The sequence below is a fragment of the Leptidea sinapis genome, chromosome 2 (genome assembly GCF_905404315.1).
Source record: "Leptidea sinapis chromosome 2, ilLepSina1.1, whole genome shotgun sequence".
NCBI lineage: Eukaryota > Metazoa > Arthropoda > Insecta > Lepidoptera > Pieridae > Leptidea > Leptidea sinapis.
In genome coordinates this window covers 13,497,198-13,521,796 of record NC_066266.1, presented here as the reverse complement: position 1 = coordinate 13,521,796, position 24,599 = coordinate 13,497,198, and the positions used below count along the sequence as shown (strand labels likewise).

At 33.3% G+C, this 24,599-nt stretch overlaps 1 protein-coding gene across 1 annotated transcript in view; it reads left to right on the top strand.

Annotated features, from left to right (window-relative positions):
• The window catches only part of LOC126977481 (aryl hydrocarbon receptor), a 68,062-nt gene that overhangs the window by 30,151 nt on the left and 13,312 nt on the right, over positions 1 to 24,599 (top strand). The window contains exon 2 of the mRNA XM_050826326.1: positions 19,294 to 19,388. Within this exon, the coding sequence (XP_050682283.1) occupies positions 19,299 to 19,388 (90 nt within the window). The 5' untranslated portion in view covers positions 19,294 to 19,298. The remainder of the gene's footprint in view (positions 1 to 19,293; positions 19,389 to 24,599) is intronic.

Here is a 24,599-nt window from a genome sequence, read left to right as displayed (position 1 = left end):
TAAAAATAATTATAAAAATGTGATTTTTACACCAAAACTTATGTAAAAATAGAGTCAAAATTGGTAGTGTTTTAATCAATTAAATAGCATGTTATTTTTATATAATATTAGAACAATTCTGGCATGAAACTATTCCATGTACTTTTTTTAGGCTTTACTGTAACGAAAGGAATAAAATTAACTTACGAATAAAATATACAATATACGACAATATTTAAGCAATGCAAATGAAACACATATGATTTGACTCAAAAATAAAATAAAATATTATCAGCTTTTGTTGTCAGTTTTAGAGAGCAGTATGTATGCGTTATTTACAGTCGATACAACAACGTTATTTCTTTTATTTTACACTACGTTTGCAATTGATTTAAGTTCAGTTATAGTAAAGTGAATTGGCATCGGCCAGTGGGCTCTTTGTATGATGAAACTCGAAATAAATCAAAATTAATAAATTTTCAATTACTAGGCATTCCGAAAGCACACGCCAATCTGTGGTCTTACATTAAGGGAAAAATCTGACATTTAATTTTCGTTGCCAAAGAATATAACATAAGAGAGACTCATGGAAGAGGTTACCTTCTATAAATTCACAAATCTCTTATACCATAATGCGTAGGTAATATTGTTACAGGATAAAGACATTGATATTTTTGTCATAAATAGATATTTAAAACTATCGCAGTTTTACGGAAAAGTTGGTAAAATACACACTCCAGTGTAATATTAATTGTGTGTTTGGGCAACATATTAATTTGGCATATATCAATATTACATGGATGCAATTTACCAGTACCACCCTTACACAGGATGCCGGCTATATTATGGGTACCACAACGGCGCCTATCTGTCGTGAAGCAGTAATGTGTTTCGGTGTGAAGAGCACCGTAGCTAGTGAATTACTGGACAAATGAGACTTAGCATCTTATGTGTTCGTGTGCCGCTCAGGATTTTTGGAAAAAACCCAAAAATACTGAGCGACACTGCATTGTAATGGGAAGTCAAATCAATAACCATCCGCTGAATGTCCTTCTTGTCTCGTCATTTATTGCCATAAAAACATAACCAAAACTATTGAGATTTCTCTTACAACCATCTATATTCAAACAGACACAAAGCAGTCGGTTATAGCAATTATGATCACACAGGTAAAGGTATAAATAAAGTATCTTTACTCGAGTTCCGAAGTGAAAAATAAGCCATTTAAAACAGGCATAAAGCAAATCAGTCCTATATCCGTGAGGAATAAAGTGAACACAAAAAACTTAACTTGTGTTAATGCTATACTTTTTGTTTTATGCCATCGCGACGCGTGACCCGGCCCAGACTTCTGTTTACGAGCTGGGCTTACATGGAGACATATTTAAATGCAATTTTATTTTTTATTTTAACTATTGTTTAAATTAAATAGCATAAGCTGTGTATAATTTAATTACAAATATTATAAAATATATATCATTTTATTCTATTTTTAAAATTATTTAGAACATAAAGCGAGTGGATATTTTTAAATAAACACTATCTCTACTATTAATCATTGAAACACCGAAAATATTTATTAGCCAGTAATCACGATGCTACAACAGTTATACTTACTTATTTATTATGTTGCTATGCTAAACACAATGTTCCCTAATATATGGTTATTATTAAGGTTCTCAAATATTATTTAATTAAAATTAAAAAGAATTGAACGGACTTCATAAAACATAAGAAATTTCCTTAATCCTCAATTTCCAAAGTCTAGTTGGTGTAACGCGACTACATACAAATTATTTAGTACTCTTAATAAATTGTTCGCTCGCTCATCATCGCGATCGTATTTTTTTTACATAATTACTTTTATTTGAGGCCGCAGGCTTCCTACCTAGGATATTCTTGTTATAGTTTCTAATTGATTCCAGCAATTCTCTATGAAGCAAATGGGACCTTCAGAAAGTGTTTATGACAAACTTTATAGGTATATTCTTCCTGTGTGTGATTGAGAATTTTCTCAAATTTTGAATTAAAAGCTATAAAAATTACAGCTTCTGTTATTAAAAGAAATTAACCCAAAAATTTTTTTTTGGAATTACCTTCCCAACGGGTCGAAGCTAGCTGAAACGTGGTAAAAGTGAGAGCACTATAACTAAAAGTTTCGCAGCGTAATTTTAGCGTCATGTAGCCGTGCCTTCTCGGTACATACGGTGTGAAATCAGTATTGTGATAAGCTAACGACCGTTTCTTCACTCGGATTCCTCTCCGTATCAATTAAATGGACCGACGCAATCTCGCTCAGCGAAATATTTCTCTGTGCCACTTCTTTTTAATTAATCACCGCAAACACTTCTTGTTTTATCACGTTTTTGTTGCATTGACAATATACAAACCTTACGATCTGGACGAGCTTCTTCACCGCTGCTCATTAGGATGACGACTCGCCAATCGCGTTTATTTTAAATCATTAATTAGATCCTACACTTTTGAGAGGTAGTCGAGAGAGTAGAGTAGGTAGGACGTAGCTTTATTCGTTTGATATTAAATTTTTAGTAACATTTTTTAATAGTTATTAAATATACGTGTGTTTGTCTTACTAATGCTTTCACAAATTTTGTTGAAATTTAATTAAGGTAATTACTAAGCTAAAATTAAAATTTCACCCCATAACCTCGAGTGGAAATTATAAAGATCTGGGAGTTTTTATATGTATTAATAGATAAGTTAACTTATTCTTCGTAGAGCCGTCACATATTAGACCATTTATTACCTCAATATTTCTATCCATCTCATAGTATATTGTATCCATAAAAGATCTTGAATCAGGGGTACTAAAACGTACGTACGTAAACGTACAAACTACGTAGCATGCGATAAAAAATCAGGTTATATAAAAGTAACAGTAAAAGTAAATAAACGGATAAAACCAGTTTTCTATAACATTTTAAGGTTGATACATAAGTTCCTTTATAATTTACTAAATTATTTACTTAGGTATGTATTATATTATTGAAATGATAATTCGTAACATAAAAATGCTCGTAACGTCTCAGATTTAAATTATCTAAAAAATTTTGTAAAAACTGACAAAATCCGAATCGGTATATAGATCTCGGAGTTTTAATTAAGAAACACACAAGTTGAGAACCTCCTACTATTCCTGAAGTCGGTTGAAAAATATTACATGCACATAATTATTTATTTTAAGTAATAAATAGAAAATTGTTATTGAAAAATGACAAATCTTTAATATTCTTGATAAGTTTCAATAGATTATAACAAAAATTCCCAACAAAATACAGCTAAGTAAAATATAATAATTTATTCGCACTTCTACCCGCTATAACAGTCAGATATCAAATGAGCCAATCTCTCGATTACCACGCCCGTGACGTTTCGTTTCACGCAACTGTCACTCAATGACAGTTGGTGTAACACAGATAATCTATTTTGACGAACGGAGCGTACCGCGTGTGTAATTACTAATTAGTTTGTTTCGTCTGATAAATTATTAATTTCTGCAGTTACTTTGATAACATAGCTGTAATAGAAAAAAATGATTTAATGTTATTTATATAATACATTAACCATGCAGATCTAATACATAGGTAGGTACCAAATAATTATACATTGAAAAATTATATTACTATGATATAATGATGATGTTAATGATTACGGCGACAAGATCCCACGCACACAAGCATCTAATAGTTGCCGGAATAAAAATCTATTGGTAGTTATTGTTGATACTGCGGTATCTAGTTCGAGCGCAGCGGAGACCAATCCTTAATCAATGTCAGTACATTTATGAAAATTTAATATACGTTCACAAAAATCTGCAACTTTTTGCACAAAATAGTAATTTTCATGTAGTATTTTAGTGTTATAATATAACACTAGAAATGAGGGATTGCTTGTAAGTAATTCTAGTAGGCTTCATAAGATACATAATAGCTTTAAAGGTAAATGTATATACTTTACTGAACTGATGTTTGTTTCCAGTGAACTCCTAAACCAATGAACGGATTTTAATGGAGATTACTTCATGGAGTGCAGTTCAGTCTAACTTGAGAGAAAGGATAGTCTTAATTTCGATTTGGGACTCATAATTATTTCCAAAATTTGTTTTTTATGGACATATTTTCTATAAGAGAATTTCTTGACGCACGGTTTGACAGTTCTGCTGTGAAACAATTTCATTACAACAACAGGGAGCATATTTTACGAAATAATTCTTGTTGTTATGAAATATTATTGACAAATTCATAAAAAAAAAACAGTATTTATTTTCTTTACTGTGTACAGAACAACATCTATCGGGTCAGCTAGTATATTTATTATTTGTAAGTATATAATAATACACAACGCAATGTTTGTGGCTACAAGATTAACAGCTACGCGCCTTCTGAAGTATTCAATTTACAAGTTAGTAAATAAATATTTATTTATTTAAATTATATTATAAACTCATCGATCGTTAAACAGCTGACGATTTCTTTAAGCTAATTTTCTAAGACTGTGTGTTCAACACCTTATTAAGGCATAAACACACGAGAACGTTATCACGAATTAAAATAATCTTAAATTGTTTCAACACTGTCTACTCCCTTGAGATCATCTGAACTTTAAAATATTTGAAACTCTTACAAAAATGTAATTGTAAATTTAGAATAAAGGGTCCTATAACTCTTCAGGATTCCCACAGGGAGCGTCGACAACCAATGATTTAATGCGCGTGCGCACCTTAATTAATACGAAATGAGAAAAAACCTTGCGTCTCACTTGCTCACACGAATTTCCACGTCTAACACATCGTCTGTCTTTTTCGTGTTAAGTGTAATGCGTTTAATATAAAGACATCATTTGCTTGTGATTTATAAAGTTATCGGGTATTTTCTTTTTATTTGTTTACTTTTGAAATTAGTGGTTTACCGAAGGCAGTGGTGAGATAAATACTTTATGTTAATATGTTATACGCTTTGTTAGGTCTGGCTTGGTTGAAAATATACAAACACTTTTCGAGTATAAATTAGACTTCGCCTTCGTAAAATGTATGAGCGGTCAATTTTATTACAGTAATATGATGTCAAAATTTAATACAAAGCCTAGTCTTAAGTTTTTCCAATTTATCACTTACTAGGAAAATTCAAATTGAGCGAATCGAATGATAAAATCCGATACATTTTAAATTTGATTACGAAACAGGAAAATACGTAACACAACTTTTTTAAATCAAATAATAGGTCTAGGTTAATTGAGACAGCTGTGAAAACGTCAAAAAGTTGTGATAGACTGTTCACCTCTATTTTTTTCAAAGCACACACTTTAACACAAATTGACCCACAAATTACGTAAAAGACGTAGCTTGTCACGCACACTAAAGTAATTAATCTGGCCTGTCTTTATTTGTTGCCTTTTTTTTATGAACAGTAAGGGACAAGACGAGGAGGACGTTCAGCTGATGTTGATTGAAACTGTGCAACAGTGCTGCTCAGGATTCTTGAAAACCCCAAAACTTCTGAGTGGCACTACAATTGCGCTCGTCACCTTGGCTCATAAGATGTTAAGTCTCATTTGCTCAGTAATTTCACTAGCTACGGCGCCCTTCAGACCGAAACACAGTAATGCTTTCACATTACTTCTTCACGGCAGAAATAGGCGGCGTTGTGGTACCCATAATCTAGCCGGTATCCTGTGCACAGGAGCCTAGCAACAAGAGGCTCTATCTAGATGTATAAATTATCTAAGTTTTGACTCATTTGTAAAATATCTAGGTATACAAAATAGGTTAATAGTCCGTTGACACAAACTCACTGAAGGAAACCTAATAAACCATATACTTACTTCCGATTCTTAATTGGATTTATGAAACGATTTTTGAAGAAATTGATAACAGGTTTTCAGCTGGATATCGTTCGGCGCCATTCATTGTATTTTATTACAAGAGACTAACCGAGCAGATAAATCACAACCTAAATAATCGAGCCGTACGTTTATTAAAACGCATAACAAGGAATAAGTAGGCATTTATTTTCTCAAAATTGATTCCCATAGAATTATTTTTGATGTCGTTTCTAATATACTAGCCACTACTACCGCTTCGGAAACAAATGGCGCTCTGAGAGAGAAGAAGCGGCGCGAGAAACTCCCCCAACGTTCTTTTTGTTTGCGATAGAAACAGTACGTAAAGAACTTTAATATCTGTAGCAGTAGAGCCAACAGTATGTGCAGAGTTAGATAGCTATACAGGGTGTTATGATAAAGTGTGGCCAGGGCGATTACACCGACACAAATATCAAAAAACATTGAACTGATATCGAAAGCACGTAACCTAATCAGTAAAATGACATCAATCTTATACATAAAATTCTCGGGACCCGGTGTTTGTTACCAAACTCCTCCGAAACGGCTTAACCGATTTGTATGAAATTTTGTGTGCATATCGGGTAGGTCTGAGAACCGGCCAACATCTATTTTTCATAATAAATAATAAGGGTGACCCACCCCGAAATATATATTTTTCGTAGTGTTAATTTTTTTAATTTTTAATTTAGTTAGCATTTATTCACCATTAAAAATACATACAACGTCAAATTTTAACCCATCTACGATCAACACCTATTTTTGTATCGCGATTTTTTTATTATTCCGTTCATCCACAGATACGCAATAGGGGTGCGAGATCGAATACAATAATAATAATTGTAGTACGATAAATTTTATGTAAGATAATATATTTGGTAGGTCTGAGAATCGGGCGTCATCGTATACCTCAAAAATTTTTTTATTATTAAGAGATTATTATTATAAGGCAAGGCAACTATCGCTGGGTCAGCCAGTAACTTTTTAAAAATCAAACGAAATGTGTCCAAAATTTTGATTTTAAACACCCATTGGTACATTCAGTATGGGATTAGTAGAACTGTTTTAGGTTGCTTATTTTAAAAGGTTATTTAAGTTTAGTACTGAATAAATATTAAATTGAACTGTTTATTAATCGAACAAAGTAGTAAAGTTATCTTTTAATTACATAATATATATATTCCTTAGTAAGTTATTACAAAATTTTGTATTTGAAGTGACGTACTTGTTCTGCGAGACAATGACCTTTTACTCGGTTAATATGCTAAAACTATTATTTTAATGTTAAAATAAAACTTTGCCGGACAGACAAACTAATTTTAACGGGATTTTCAACAACAGTAGCTCAGGTTATAGAAGGTAACAAGGAAGTGACTTATGCTACTTTGATATCAGAAAACACTGGCATATAAAATTACTTTGGCGATAGAACTTTATAGAAAATAATACCATAATATCTGCTTAATAGTTTTCCAGAGGACATGCGACGGGAACCAAACAAAAATAAATTTAAAACGCTATTGAATTATTATTTATTGTTGCAGTAACATTTGTGAAAATACGTTTCAGGATTTATTTATATATGAGACAAACTGTCTAAAAAATTTTACAGGACTTTGTATTTGTTTAAGAAGAAACTGTATGTTTATAATAAATAAATAAAAAAAAATAGGAACAAAGGCTGATCATTACTAATAGTAAAAATTGAGACTTAAACTTCGTAGGCGAAAAAGCCCTTGCCGGTACGTATAAATCCCCAAAACAAATGAATCCATAATGCGTACCAACTTTCATTCTCTAATTAAAATACCGTCAAATATTCTTTTCCAACACTCCCCCAAGACTAAGGTGACCCTTGAATGTCTAATTAGGTGCTTGTAGTTGTTTCTGAGCGTCACCAAAGCGTTAAAACAATGTTGACATTGCGCGCGAACTAGCCTTGTGTCGCGTGTCGTGATACAGATTAAAAATAGTCACGATGACCATAGAGTACGCTACAAAGGAGTTTGTGTATTTGAATATAGAATATTTAGTGGCTGTATAACACTTATTTATTGTTTATCAAACTATTAGTGGTTTTGAAATGATCTGTCACACAAAATTAATGAATTGGTACTATAAACAATAGTTAGTTAGTTTTTTGCTTGTTTTACTGAGAATCGTATTGAATAATTGAACTAATTGTTTGTATCATAATATCTTTCATTTGCCTTTTTCACTTATATTTATATAATATATGTAAGTATATCAACTAATAATTATTTAGCTGCTTATTATTAAAACTTAATAAAAATTCTAAGCGTTTACTAAATACATGTTGCTTTTAAAAACAGCAAACATAAAACACTGATAATTTAAATTTTATATCATCAACTCTAATCTAACAAGGTCATAACCATAAACTAAAAAGGTGCCAACTTAAAAACTGGCCGAAAACAAAAAAATAATATCATTCGACAATTAAAAACGCCCGAACAGATGTTGCCAACCGTTTTACAATATGGCACGCGTCATGGTATATCACCCTTGACCAGCCAGGCGGAGAAAAAACATCCCATTATAGTTTTTGTTTCATCGTTAGTGCGGTTATACTGCATTAGCGCATATAGACTACGTCATGTCCATTTCAAACTTTATCCATAAATATAAACATATTCCATACGTGGAATTAAAAATAATCACGTATTTGAACATTATAAAATATTGCCGTATAGTATTCAAATTCAAATATTTTTAATCAAAATAGGAATAAGAAATCATTTATTAAACGTCAAAACTACCACCCATCCGAAAGATAATGCCATTGATCTGAAACTCTGCGAGCTTTTTTACATCAAGATATCTTGTTATAATATATCTAAAAATGAATTGCTGTTCGTTAGTCTCGCTAAAACTCGAGAACGGCTAGACCGATTTGGCAAATTTAGGTCTTCAATTATTTGTGGAAGTCCAGAGAAGGTTTAAAAGGTGAATAAATAGGAAAATGCTGCTAAATTAAATAAAAACAACAAATTTGTTTTTCCTTTGATGTGCCCATACATAATTTCTATGAGAGAATTTATTGACGCACGGTTTGACAGTTCTGCTGTGAAACAATTTCATAACGACAGCAGGGAGCATATTTTACGAATTAATTTTTGATGTTATGATATATTATTGACAAATTCATATAACAACATTATTTTATTTATTATATACAGAACAACGTCTGTCGGGTCAGCTAGTTACTGATAAAATTTAATATTAAATAGCCTGAAGACGGTCGCTCGGGACGGTCGGTCCCAATCTGTAGTATGATACAAGAATATCATAAACTAGAAAATAGTAACCTTTACCGCATAATTTTTTAATAATTCTCTTAAATTTCGTAACACATTTGTACATTTACTGATGTCAAAGCATATATTTTGCCCAACAAAAGACTTACTAAGACATCGTCATATTATAAACACTATTTTGTTTTGAACTAGAAGGTGGGTCACAGTTATATAATGAACTAATAAAGAATAAATAAAAAAATACAGGTTTATAATTGGTAGAACAATTTATCTATTGTCTAATTCAATCATTTTTCTAATTGAAATAATGTTCTTCTGAAAGTAGGCAATGTGCTGTTTAAATCCATTTCAAGTCTTAATTACGATTTTCCTTTATATGTGATTGTCGATCGATTTTTTTAACGTGAGGAAGAAAAATATGTATTTATGTATATTTTTTACTCACCTTAGAATATTGTGGATAATGACATTATGAAGCGTGCAGTTTTGGATATTTCTATTTTTTTTATTTAATTATGAGAAAAATAGTTGAGACCATTAAGACGTTCAACTCATGGTAAGCAATCCATCCTGCCAAATACAATGCAGTGCAAGATTCTTGATTGAACCCAAAATTCTAAATTTATTTCAATAGCACTCGTCATATTCTTATCTATATTATAATTTCATTGGCTACGGCTCCCTTCTATTCGGAACACAATCACGGTCAATCCTGGTAGAACATCTTAATATATATAAATCCAGTGTCCTGTTGTTTGTTTCCAGTTAACTCCTAAACTGATGAACGGATTTTAATGAGGATTACTTCATGGCATTTCGATTTGGGACCCACAATAAATTATTTCAAATATTTGTTTTGTATAGACACGTATTCTGTAAGAGAATTTATTGACTCACGATTTGACAGTTCTGTTATGAAACAATTTCATTATAGCAGGGAGCATATTTTACAAAATAATTCTAATGAAATTTTATTGATAAATTGAATAAAAACAGTATTTTATTTATTATGTATAGAACAACGTCTGTTGGGTCAGGTAGTATTATAAAATGCTATCTAATCAATCTCATTATATAATAAATTTATACACAAATAAAATTTGAAAAACAAAAGTTTTATGAACGATGCGGAATTCGAACCCACGACCTCCGGCGTTCCGTGCCGGTGCTCTAACCAACTGAGCTAACCGTTCGGCTCACCGAGCTGGTCGTGGGTTCGAAGCCCGCATCTTTCATGAAATATTGTTTTTCAAATTTTATTTGTGTATTAATCCTAGAAGTGTGGGTTATCACTTTAAAAACATAACATATTGTAATAAATTTATATACATAAATAGCTATTACTTATCTATAAATACACAACACAAACGTCTTCAGAACAAATAATTACAAATACATTCAAATGAATTCACAATGCTTCGTATTGTTATGTTCATATGAATAAACATGTGACACCAAATATGGCGGTAACACTCGTCGATATATGCCAAGTGTGAAGCTGGCAAGGTAAAAACTGTGGTTTCTTTTTCTTGGTGGGTGACCACTCGAGTGACAAGCTCATAACGTACTTATGAATTGCATATACAACTATTAATTAACGGTCGCTTTTTACTATAACTCGTACAGGTAAGGGTTTGTGTTAAATTAAAATAATACTGTCAAACTTTAGTTTAACGAACTTAATTTATTATTTGTCCTATATTTTCTTTAGTTTTAATATTAAAGTTGTTATATATCTATACTAATATTATAAAGAGAAAAGATTTGATTGTTTGTTTGTATTGAATAGGCTCCGCAACTACTGAACCGATTTGAATAATTCTTTCACTGTTGGGAAGCTACATTATTCCCGGCTGTATAGGGCATACATTACATTTTCAAAAAAATTAGGGATCCCTCCTAAAAGTCCAATAATGTAACCCAAGATGTAAAAATATGTACGCGAACGACGTCGCGGGGTATCAGCTAGTTTTTTATATAATAGCTAATAAAATGATCGCATAATGCCTTTATTTTATTTAGTGCATGTATGTATTAATTCATCTACTGACTTGTACTTAAAGTATGTACTCAATAACTATAAGTAACTATTTTTACTTATTAATTTACATTTTTTGATTTACTCGTGTAAGGCATTTAGTAATTGCCGTTTGAGTATTTTGTTGCATCACTTTGCCTATATTGTAATTGCATTTTGATTTGTAAATTTAATTGAAAATAAGAACCTGTAATTCTGTTTTGGAAAGAGCAACCTTAGAGATCCTGGCTCGCTCTTCTCTAAGGAAATCTGCTTTCCGAATGAGCTGTATGAAAAATGACATATCTCAAGTGTAATGCAATTTGCCCACGAAATAAAATTCAAGCTTTTTAGTCACTGTGTAAAAGTGTAATCCTGGTGACCAGTAATACAGGTATCTTATTACCTACCACAGGCACCAGCGATCCACGACCAAAACTCCTAAAAGACCAGTGGGAGGCTCCTTTGCACAGGATGCCGGCTAGATTATGGGTACTACAACGGCGCCTATTTCTGCCGTGAAGCAGTAATGTATAAGCATTACTGTGTTTCGGTCTGAAGGGCGCCGTAGCTAGTGAAATTACTGGGCAAATGAGACTTAACAACTTTTGTCTCAAGGTGACGAGCGCAGTTGTAGTGCCGCTCAGAATTTTTGAGTCAAGAATCCTGAGCAGCACTGCATTGTAATGGGCACGGCGTATAAATTACCATCAGCTGAACGTACGGCTCGTCTCGTCCCTTATTTTCATTAGAAAAAAGTTTGGATCCCCTGTATTTATAAGTTGTCGCTGTTTTGCAATTTTGGTTGTTGGTGAGAAATAAAGTTATTATTATTATTATAAAATATTTTTTTTTTATTGATTTGATAACAACAACGATAACCTCATATAACCGAGTATGTATATTTGGTAGGATCAAGACTAAGAGATCGGACACCTTTGGTAAAGTTATCTCCATTTTATTTCACTCTGTTCTGTTGATCGCTTTAGGTAAAATAAATCTTTTATAACTTACCATTCGACTCGTAACGGAACATAAAAAAGTGAATAAAAGCAATGTAAAAAATCTTTTGAATCACAATTCTCGTGTATACCATGGTAGGTACAACATAACACCATAAATTATTTCCTTAAAAACAGCCCATGCATTAAATACAAAAGATTGCGTTTCCTTGAAAATAATTATGCAGAAAGTTGCACTTTTAACAAATTATTCTTTGTTTATTGTAACGGAGGAAAAACTTAGCTCACATAATATAATGACCTGACGCCTGCAAATTAATTAAGCATTACTATTATTTCATGTAGGTCTTAGTTTTTTAATTTATTACGTTAGTTTTATGTAGAACCGTGAACTGGTTATGTGGCAGTATTGTTTCTTATACCTCAGTTATACCTAGTCCTAAGTCAAATTAGATTTATTCAATTAAGCTAACACTAAGCGCTTTCGAATCGTCACTATAAATATTTCTTTTAATTACTGTATCTAGCATATGTTCGGAAAAAGTAGAGCTCTTGAGAAGATACATACAGAAAACTCAACGGCCACTCTTTTAAGTCAATAAGAGTATTTTACAATAGCTGTAATATATATAAAAGATATTTTGTTACGTACTGTATTTAATATATGAATCGTGTCCAACCTATGACTACTATTTACTACTATTAACTTTCTACCACTACTACTATTTACTACTACTACAACTAAAACTATTCAGGTCTTCATCATCAGCTGGAAGACGTCCACTGCTGGGCAAAGACCTCCCCCAAAGATCTCCACGATGATCGGCCCTTTTTTTATACGTGTGAAACCCCCACGGACTTCACCCCACCTGGGTTTTCGGTAGGATGGTGTGTCGGAATCAAACCGACTAAAACCTCACGATGTACCATACCGTGTCTGGTAGGAGGAGTCCAGGAACGGCGTTAGTAGCACATCCGCCACGGTCCTGCGCTAACCTCAACCAAATATTCCGGCGATCTTGACCAAATCATTGGGGCATCTTGTGGGAGGTCTAACAACACTGCGTCTTCCGGTTCGTGGTTGCCATTCAAGGACTTTACTGCCCCAACGGCCATCCGTCAAATTGGTTTATAATAATTTATACGCGTGTATACGCGCGCTGTTAGTCTTAACCGGTTGCACATGCCCGTGCATCCAGCGCGTTCCATGAAAGAACAAAAGTTTAGTTTACTTTATGCCTAGACCATAAACTTAGAACTTAGCATACTAGCGTAATAGACAAACACTCTCCTCATTACGTCGAGACTTAATTCAAAATATTCATGTGTGCTAGTTTTACAGATGTGTTAGTGAGTCAGTGCAGTGTGTAGTATTTTGCTTTTAGTCAATCTCTATGACAAATATTGATAAACGGAGTCATTTCAGGTTGGGACTGTACGCAGGATGGCTCATAAATTCTTCTACTTTTCACTTATAAAATAAAATTTGACATACTGCCTGGCGTAATCGAATATGGCCTTTACTGTTATTTTTAAGGAATTAGTCAATAGCTCTCAGGACTAATAAATTATGATATATCAAATTACATCTTAAACATTCGATAATTCTCCAAAACAACAGTGGCCACGTGCCCATTTTTTTAATAATGAAGAAATGATCCACTTAGAGCCACTTTGTACACGCTCCATTGCGCTTGCGGTTCATCTTGAAAGACCCATTGCTGCATTTCGTTTACGATCATAACAATAAATTCATATTTTGCCACGTATTATGTCCCAGACTAAATTTGGCGCCACTTCTTTGAATATTATAATAGCACTGTACAGAGTGAGGCGGTTTTTTTTTTAAGGTGAGCCTCAAATTAAACCCGACTGAACGACCGTTCAACTGTGTGAAATCCACCGAGAGCAAAGCTTTTTACACGCTTTTTATTAGCTTCACCTGTATGTATGCTTGTTTGTAACTGACTCCTTTGGGCGCGATTTTGACCCACTTTAAACGGCCAGGTTTGGTTCAAAGATTTATCGAGGATCGATGACAATACATTAATTTGGTAAAATTATATATTTTAAGATATAAGATTTATGTTAATTTGTATAATTTTTTCATCTATCATCAATAAGGCAGGATTTGATGATAATTTTAAATTTCAACCGTTATCTTTCTGACCTTAGCGTGTCTTATAGTTTTTTGAAACTATTTTTATTATTATATATTCATATTTGTCTCCAATATTTATCTGAGATTGATTTGACTCATGCCTCAAGATGACAGACTCATAGTAGCTCACATGCCAGATATGACGATACGTTTCACAGTATCATTACTGTTTTTTGTAGCGGTGGATTCATCCGCGTCACCTGATGTTAAGTGATCACCGCCAACCACATTCTCTTGCAATACCAGAGTAATTACAGGAGCGTTACCAAACTTTTAGAAAGCGCTTTGTGCTACTTCCCACACTACTATATGGTGCCGAAACATGGAAAGTTAAAGAACGAGAGAGACAAAGAATTTACGCACTAGAAATGTGCTGTTGGAGACAAATGCTACGAATATCTTGGACGAAACACCGCACAAACGCCTTGATACTTGAAATGAAAGAAAGGCTTTCATCTATAGTCAGAGCGCATATCCTCAGATACTTCGGACATATCACGCGACTTGGGGAGCATGCCATAGAGAGACTTGTTGTTCAGGGAAGGGTCAATGGCAGTAGGTTAACATGACGCTTCTCTATGCGCTGGACAGACCAGATCAAAGCCCTAACCAACACTCCCCTCAACACATGTGCCAGAGAAGCAACAGCCAGGGATAACTGGCGTAGAATCATTCGTCGTTCGACGTGACCACGACTGCTCTGTTAAGAGTAATCCGACGAAGAAGAACGCGCTTTGTTTTGAAGGCACCCATGTCGTATTGTCCTAGAAACACTGCACCAGCTCATTCCAAAACTTGGTATTACGTGGAAGAAAGTTTCTTGAAAACTGAAAGATTGAGACGAGTGCGTTTTAATTCTGCAATCCAGCTATTTGCAGAATTAAAATTAATAAATTTTCCTAACTTATGATATTTTTTTGTAGATTATGGCTTAATTTAATCTCGGAAGCTAGTAATTCTTGTTATAAATAGTAATAAATCAGAATCAATCAAAAACAGACCGTCTATGTTACATGTAGTGATCAATAGAATGGCGGATAAGTGTCTATTGCGTGCTGTTAGAAATATACATTTTAATTGTTATACGCTTTGAGACATGCGAATCAATGTTACTGAGAATTGGAGAATATTCATTTCTAATTACTCTTTAAGTGTACTGAAATATGTTTATTGGATTGCTAAGGCATTTGTTTGTTTCCCCTTCACATTGTTTAAACAAATATATCTCTTTATATATGTAATTCTGTACGTGTGTTGACAGTGAACTCCTCGAGGATGATTTAGTTTTACAATTGAAGTACGTCCTAGGCTAGACCGATTTTGATGATTTTTTTAGAGTGTTCCATTGAATATGAGATTAGTTTAGATTCTCAATACAGTCGACGTATAGTTCTCCTACGTATGTTAGTGATCTCCTAACGTCTGGACCGATTTTTCAAATATATATCTGTTCTTCTATTCTTAATTTTACTTCCTTCTTTATTTTCTCTCACATCTTCTTTGTGCTTTATGTTTATCTAAACACTTTTTAATTTTTATAGTATATTTTACCCTTTTGCCTTTCCTGACCATTGAGTTTGACACGACAAGAGCCTACTCGATTTAATATTCAATTTGAAAAAAGTAACTCCGATAGCACCATAATGACGATTATAATGGTTGATAAGAGTGGCGCGTAGTGACGTGACGTGCCAGACGCTATCGATAAATCAGCCGATTGAACTTATCTTGATCGAAAACCGCAGCGAACTTGCTTATATGTTATTGATTTAAAAGCATCAACGGCTATAGTAAAGATCATAAAGATAGGAATTCAAGCGGCTGGCTAGGAAGTGACACAATTTTGTGTTGGTAACAATTTTATGAAATTAAGTAATGAGAGAAATTTCTAATATATTTAACTTATTTTTCTAACTTATCATAAAATTGTATATTATCTATAGTATATACAATCAAATGTATTAAATGAGGTAATAATACATTTATAATGATGTAATACAATAAATTTTGGATGACTTACAATACTGTAATTGTAAATTAAACGCTTTAAATATGTTGCAAAAAAAAGAATATTCTTATTAATATGTATTTTTATGTTGTGAATTTCCTTAATTTATGTACAGAAAGTGTGTTTTATATTAACACATTGTAATAAATCTTTATATTTTTGTAATTTTAAACTTTAATATCGATTATCGTATACTTATTCGACGTCACATCACTACGACCATATGTCGTCTCCCACGTGAGCCAGTAATTGGCCAGCGACAGCCTATCACACCGTTCTTTATTTGTGAGCTCGAAAGCGAAAACTTAAATTACACCGATCGTCGTTTCAATACTGACAGATTGATTTTTACGACCAATATTGACAGGACAAGTTTAAGTTTTCTTGGCGGAGAAGAATAAATGCTTTTTCAAAATTAATTTACCTACTATCATGTTTTGTAAATATTTCACAAAGTAAAAATATAAGTAGTGTATGAGTTTCATAGTTAGAAATTTATACTATTAGATTTAAGAATTGATCTCCGCTGCGCTGAAACTTGATACCGCACTACCTAAAAACAATAGCTTTTTTATTACGGCAACTATTAGATACTTGTGTGCGTGGCATCTTGACACTCAATGGTATTTCAAATTTTGTAACATATGCTTCGTGTTATTATTAAAATACTCTTTATTAAAATATTATTTATTTTGTATTTAAGATTGTTTAATCGTTTTTTAAACTATATTTTAATGCATTTAATTTTTAAGTGATATAACTCACTTCTGAGATTCATTACACAAATTACATTTTTGAAATTCACTTGAGTTGTCGCTCTTACGAATCTAAACAATTTGTTAACAAATTATTAAAGACCAATCAATAGCAGGCGGTACTTTAATAACTTTATATTTATTATTATAGGTTATGTGTTCTAACTCTAGGTGAACCCTAGCAAGGATGGAAAGCCAAAGCTATAAAATATTTTGCCAAAAAATCAAAAGAAAACTTGTCATTATTCTTGTGATGGGGATACAAATTTTCATGTCAGATGCAAGGACGAGTAAAAAATGGATGACTCCGCGCCGTGATATTAGCAAGTGAAGCACCGTTATGCTGGTATGTGTGCGGTTACGGGGGATTCTAGTTACACAATATTTTCTCGCTTAAATAATCATATATGGCCACAAATACTTATAAAGTATCGTTTTTACACGTTTTCACAACGCACGACAGCATTTTTCAAATGTTTTATTGTGGCGCAAACTGATCTGTCACAGACGATGACAATTCTCATAATAGCCGCCTATCGGCCTGTAGTAGTGTAAGAGTGTGCGTGGGGCTATGTATTTACACGTTAATCGGCTTGTTCTGGTGCTACACTGTTATGTAAGGTGACGTGGAGTCCTTATTTTTTTACTAGTCCGTGGTCAGATGTCTTGAATTACGTGAAAATCGCGTTCAAAGATTCCGTAGGTGTACATAGATGTATCTATACATACAGGCGAACATAATATATAAAGTTTATATTAAATATCTAACACGTTTTATTATTAAATTTGAAAGCATTGTATTTTCTACTGGTAATGGTTTTATTTAATGTACAATAGAGGTTATATTCGCGTGTGACATTGTACAGAATACACCCCTTGCAGCATCCCTTATTGAATCACAGATTCACAGCAGTGGGATTTGTCGCTCATTTTCACCGACCACGCCTCTGTACTACATTATTATAAGGGTCCTGCATAAGTGTCAACATACACTTAATAAAAGCCTGCTTCACATGTTAATTTATAGTAACACTAGCTGACCCAGCAAACTGTGTTGTATTGCCATTTACAGTAATAAAAAGAAATCAATAATTAAAATTTTTTTGACATATTTGATAAAAAATAGGTGACGACCGATTCTCAGATCTACCAAATATATCGTATATAAAATTTATCGAACTACAACAAACGTTCTATAATACAATTATTATTCAATGGCCATCTTGCAACCCTATTGCGGATCTGTGGATGAAACAGATTATTATAGAAATCGCGAACAAAAAATAGGTGTTGATCGTAGAAGGGTGAAAATTTGAAATTGTAATTAGTTTAATAATGAACCATAATAAAATAAAAATAAGAATTGTCAAAAAATATTTAGTTGCCCTTACCATTTAGAGGTATAAAAAATAAATGTTGGCCGATTCTCAGACCTACCCGATATACACAGAAATTTTCAAACAAATTGGTTTAGCCGTTTCGGAGGACTTTGCACCACCACAGACTATGAATATACGTACGTTTAGCGTGTAGACAAACTGACAGCGGGATGTATGATCAAATTAGATATGTCAATGTGTGCGTTAGCTAATGCCAACCGTAGCTGAGATAATCTTCTTTCTCGCAAGTTTGTTTGTTTATACACTAATATATTGTAAGTCTTTGGACACCACAGCCCTTTTATTGAAAGTACTATAACCTAATATCCTAAAAATCTCAAATGAAGAGCGCGTAAAAGTGCTTTTCTATAAAAAGAATCACTTTAACTTTAACATTAACTTACGGGGTTCCCAATATTCAGTCTTTCTCTTACTTGAAATGAAAATCATAACTATCGTTGACTTTTCTGTCCCAATAAACTTATCGACGGTAACTCACCCTATCCGTGCACGCTGTCTGTCAATGGGACGACGTATAGCTTACCAGCGATAGAAGTTTTTATGGAAATCGCAATTCACGCATTCCAATATAAGGCGATCAGAATAACTTATCGGGTATATTGGGACAGATTCAGATTATTGATAGCTAATTACTGACAATAGAAGGTAGTAATTTATCTCTTTCTGTAGATAGTATATTGGGAACGGCCGTTAGTGTATTTCAGACTTTACACTTTGGAACTGACGTATCGGGTTGAATGCAAAAGTAGCGACTAATATTTCCACTGAAGAACTTATACACAGGAAATGGAAACGCAGTGTTTTCTCCCTATGGCTGCTGGGAGACATGAATGTATGTATTAACGGCTAACCAATATGTACTTGTTTGTTTCAGTGGTCATGCACAAAGACAAAGATGATCTACACTCACACAGGCGCGACCACACACACTATGAACACGTAATGCCTGACGGTGAAATGTTTTTACAGGTAAGTTTGCCTTTTCCTTTAAAGGATAAATCCTCTTTTACCAGTTACGGTGTTATACATGACGCTTTAAACACCTTCTTTCCACCACGAATGATTGAAAAGCTCACGACATGTAAAGAAACCTTCTTTTTACTCAAAATATTATAACTCTCCAGCGAGATGACGTCTGTAACTCTTACTTACGTGTTATTTTGTGACGTTGTAGGGGTTAATCTCTGGATCTACAAAACCAATTTCAAAAATTATATATCAATAGAAAGCCATGTTGTTTTAGAGAGTGATAGGCTACATATTAACCCAAAAAATTAAAAGATTTCTTTTGTAGTAATCAGATTTGCAAAGTAAGTCGGTGAAAAAACGGTCATATTCTGAAAATAATATATACTGCAAAACAACGTTTTCTGCGTTAGCTAGTATTCCTTTAAATTGGAAAAAGTGTTTAGTATTTTACTAATTCAAGTGCTAATAATATAGAGGTTATAGTTATAGGATTACTTCACGAAATGAAAATACAGAAAAACGAAAGAACAGAAAAATCAAATACCAAAACGAATTAGGCGCCACGTGGACAGATTGATGTAATATTAGTGTCAAGTGTTTCTCGCCGCCTCCGCAGTTCCGCCGCGACCACGATTCATGCAATTTAATCGAATATCGGCACTAAATTAATAAAATATATCTATATATATCGTGAGTACACGTCATAATAATAACAATGAAAACACAATTTCCAATCGGTCCAATAACTTATTAATTAGCTGCGATAGATAAATCTAATACACTCTTGATTCACATTAAACAGATTCATTCCATCATTTCATCATAGTCTAATAAATGGAGAGACAGTTTTTTACTTGAATTATACAACTAAAAGAACTAAACCGATCGGAATAATACTTTTACCATTAGATACAGCGTGCTGTTTTAGTTATTTTTTTTATGGAAAAGGAGGACAAACAAGTGTACGGGACACCTGGTATTAAGTGATCACCGCCGCCCACATTCTCTTGCAACACCGGAGGAATCAAAGGAGCGTTGCCGGCCTTTAAGGAAGATGTACGTGCTTTTTTTTAAGGTACCCATGTCGTATCGTCCCGGAAACACAGCACAAGGAAGTTCATTGTACAGCTTTGTAGTACGTGGAAAAAAGCTCCTTGAAAACCGCACTGTGGAGGACCGCCAGACATCCAGATGGTGGAGATGATAGCCTATCTTGTGGCGTGTCGTGTGAATTCGGCGGCAGGAACTAGGTGAAACAGCTTTTCGGAACATTCCCCGTGATAAATACGGTAGAAGACACACAATGAAACGACGTCTCTACGCAACGCCAGTTATATGATATGTTTTTACTTTACTTATACAGAACCAATATTATTTTGATTTAGAAATACATAATATATATCCGCAATACAAATAATTCAGTCAACGATATTTCATTACATAATATGACAATTCATACAATGAGCGGGTTCATGTAAATTAAGTACCTACTATTATATATGACAAAACAACGGTTTCCGGGTCAGCATTTGTACATTACTTACTCGATATTAAGAACAGATAATATTGTTATGTTACTTGAAAAGTAAAAACTTGAAGTAGTTTGTATACTGCCAAGTTGAATTTAGTCCATTTATGTATGAAAGCTAGCTTTACAATTTCGCATTATTTCAATATTTGAGTGTCGCAATCTATCAACTTTGTCATGTTTCTGACGTTGGAATAAAGTCGAAAATTTTTATAATTAATCTTATATTGCGACGTTTGTCAAGGCATAATGCTAATATAGACAGTAAAATCTCTAAAAACTAAGAAACACGCTTTTATAGAAATTCAAACTAAAAAGTGGATTTCTACAAAAACTTATTTTTTATTTTGTTTTCTAACTATTATTTATGCTTTTTTAGACATGACATGATAATATCGTAGTAACGAATAATCGATCTATTAGCACACGTCATAGTCTTTGGCACCAAGACACTACCGGGTACGGGTGCGTACAAAGTACACAGAAAGAAAAATAGAATAGAAAATACAAAAAATGAACATACAACTATTTACTAAAACATACTACATTTAACAATATCTACCCTTGCGAGTTCACTCCACATACACCCAAAACTGTCCACTTTGTTGTAGAGTTCATTTATATCGCGAAGGTCTCTAGTTAAAGTTATGAAACGCCTACGATACTCGTTAAATTAAAAACAAATTATGGGACCATTATAAGAGCTAAAGACTTCCTAAATTAAAAATATAAGTGCGCCGGCTCTTGAAATATCGAGGAGACAGTAGAAGGCTGTAGTTATTTATAGCCTGAACTCGAGTATAGATTTATTATCAGAGGTCTCGCGCGATTTATGTGCGCTCAGTGAGAGACTATGTGTCGATGCTTTAAATATCGCTTGTAATTTACTTGGGACGCTACTAGGCTTGCCTTCCGTTCTTTATGGCTCACTTAATATGCTAACGAATTGTACATGATAACTGATGGCAATTTCGGAGTGTTTACTTTTTACCCGACTTCGCTAGAAGGAAGGTTATGTTTTTTGTTGCGTATGTTCAATTGTTTGGCAGCTCAGCAGCCTGAACGGCTCGATGGATTTTAGCTTGAGAGATGTCGATAGATTCGTGAGAGTGACACTCGGTATATCAAAAAAATTCACACTGCTAATATTTCCTGTATTTAAAAATATTATTAATAAAAATACAATGAGCTCCTGTACTATAATTTATTTACCCATGTTAGTTCACATTGGCACTAAACTTCTTATAGCACCTAAAGACCAATATGGAAGGTCTAAATTGATATTTTTTATGGATTTGACGCTTATAAGCATCGCCTTATCAAGTGCGGGTATGTCGACTTTCGTGTTTTAGAGTTTTTTTTCATTTCCAAATTAGGTAGAAATGCAGTCAGGTTTATTAGATTTTTTAAATAACCGTTCTTTTTTAATTTAATGTTTCACATACGCAGCTTACTCTGCAAGTTGTTTGCCACAAAATAAATAAAATCTCTTTTATCCTGAAACTGTAATTGAATTAAAATCAGCTTCCTATATATTGATCTCTTCTTTTGTTTGCAACAATGGACGGTTCGGTAGAATCTGTTCGTGCTATAATTTTTTATCAACACAATAAGAGATTTGAGTCTTGCGATAGACGCATTTACTTATTCTTCTGCTACTGCCTTCCATGAATCCCATTATTTGAGGTAGGATCTCCTCACTTTCCTGCGTCAAGTCGAACGATCTTGAGTAGTCGGTTTTGGCAATCTTTGGAATGGGCGTCGGAATATTTGGTTAAGACCTAAACGTTCGTTTACTATTACTCCAAACAAAAAAAATTTTTCAATTCCAAAAATGCAGAAAGAAAACTACATCAGGTGGTTGTCTTATTATTTTTAATCAACAATTATTATTAATTAATAATTATTTGATCCTTTATATTCAACTTATACGCCCAGGTCATCCGCCGTCGCCCTATAAGCAAGGTCACTGGCATATATTAACTCCTTAAGTACTAAAATTATGACTAATAAATAATAAATTAATTTATGTGACATTGATAGGGAGCGGAGGGCGTGTGCGGTTAGAAGGAATATTTGCACGATGCACAAAAGATGTAAAGATTACGCTATTCAAGTCATTCTGTCAGAGCTTTTACACGTGCAGGATGACTATACCCAAAAATCTATTAATACTCTCCGTGTCCAATATAATAACATCTTCGGGATAATGTTGGGACTGCCTCGGTATTGTAGCGCGTCCGGTATGTTTGTGGAGAACCATGTCGATGGTTTCTCCGCAATCATACGGAAAAGAATCGCCTCCGTCAAAAAAAGGTTGGAGAGAAGTCCCAATATTATTTTGAAGGTGATAGGCGACAGACAGACTTTACCAGTGGGAGGCTCCTTTGAACAGGAGTCCGGGTAGATTATGGGTACCACAAAGGTACCCGCCGTGAAGCAGTAATGTGGAAGCATAACTGTGTTTCGATCTGAAGGGCGCCGTAGCTAGTGAACTTACTGGGCAATGAAACTTAACATCTTATGTCTCAAGGTGACAAGCGCAGTTGTAGTGCCGTTCAGAATTTTTGGGGTTTTTCAAGAATCCTGAGCGACACTTCATTGTAATGGGCAGGGCGTCAATTACCATCAGCTGAGCGTACTGCTCGTCTCATCCCTTATTTTCATAAAAAAAAGACAGGACAGCGCATTCAAAGCGCCCTGGATGTCTGCTTTAGTTTGTAAGTTTATTAATTATATCAACTAATATAAATAAAAAGCTGTTAAGTGTAGATAGATATCATTTAAGTTGTGAATATTTAAACAACTGTCATGTCTATTTCAACTATAATAATTAATATATTTAAATTTTATGAGTCTTATCTTATCGTTAGATAACATTTGTAAAATCATGTATATGGAAATTTTAATGAATATTAATTCGCTGATTTAGTACAAAGTATTAAGGTTGTTAAACTTGGATATTTCTTACTTGGGAAAAGAGATTACATCCATTTGTTAACTTATAATTAAAAAATATTTTTAAAGAATTTCAAAAAATATGTAATTATAGGCATCATCCATAGTAGTGTAGAAATATTCAAATATTCAGCTTAATTATATATTATAATATAAGAGAGTCGTGGATATTTATATGCATTTATGTATGTTTAAGTTAAAGTATATGGTATTAAATATATCATTGTTACCCAAAGTACTGGCTATAACTAATCTGGTGCAATATAATTTGTGTAAAAGCCTCTGACTATATATAATATATTATATTAATACTAGCTGACCCGACAGACCCTGTTCTGTACATCTATCCATATATATATCTATATATATAAAAATGAATTGCTGTTCGTTAGTCTCGCTAAAACTCGAGAACGGCTGGACCGATTTGGCTAATTTTGGTCTTGAATTATTTGTGGAAGTCCAGGGAAGGTTTAAAACATTTGACTTAACATGAAAATGCTCGAAATTAAATAATAACAACAATTTTGATTTTCCTTTGATGTGGCCCGGTCGAATTTTTATATCTTTCTAAATTTCTCAGGAGTTAAAAAATAAACATAATTTTAGCTAACCATAGTTGGTAGATTAACAACAGTTGTTAAACAATCTATCAGATAATTTTTATGTAGACTGATATGTCATAAGTTTGAGAGTGACAATGAAGTACATAGGCTTAGAATGCAACG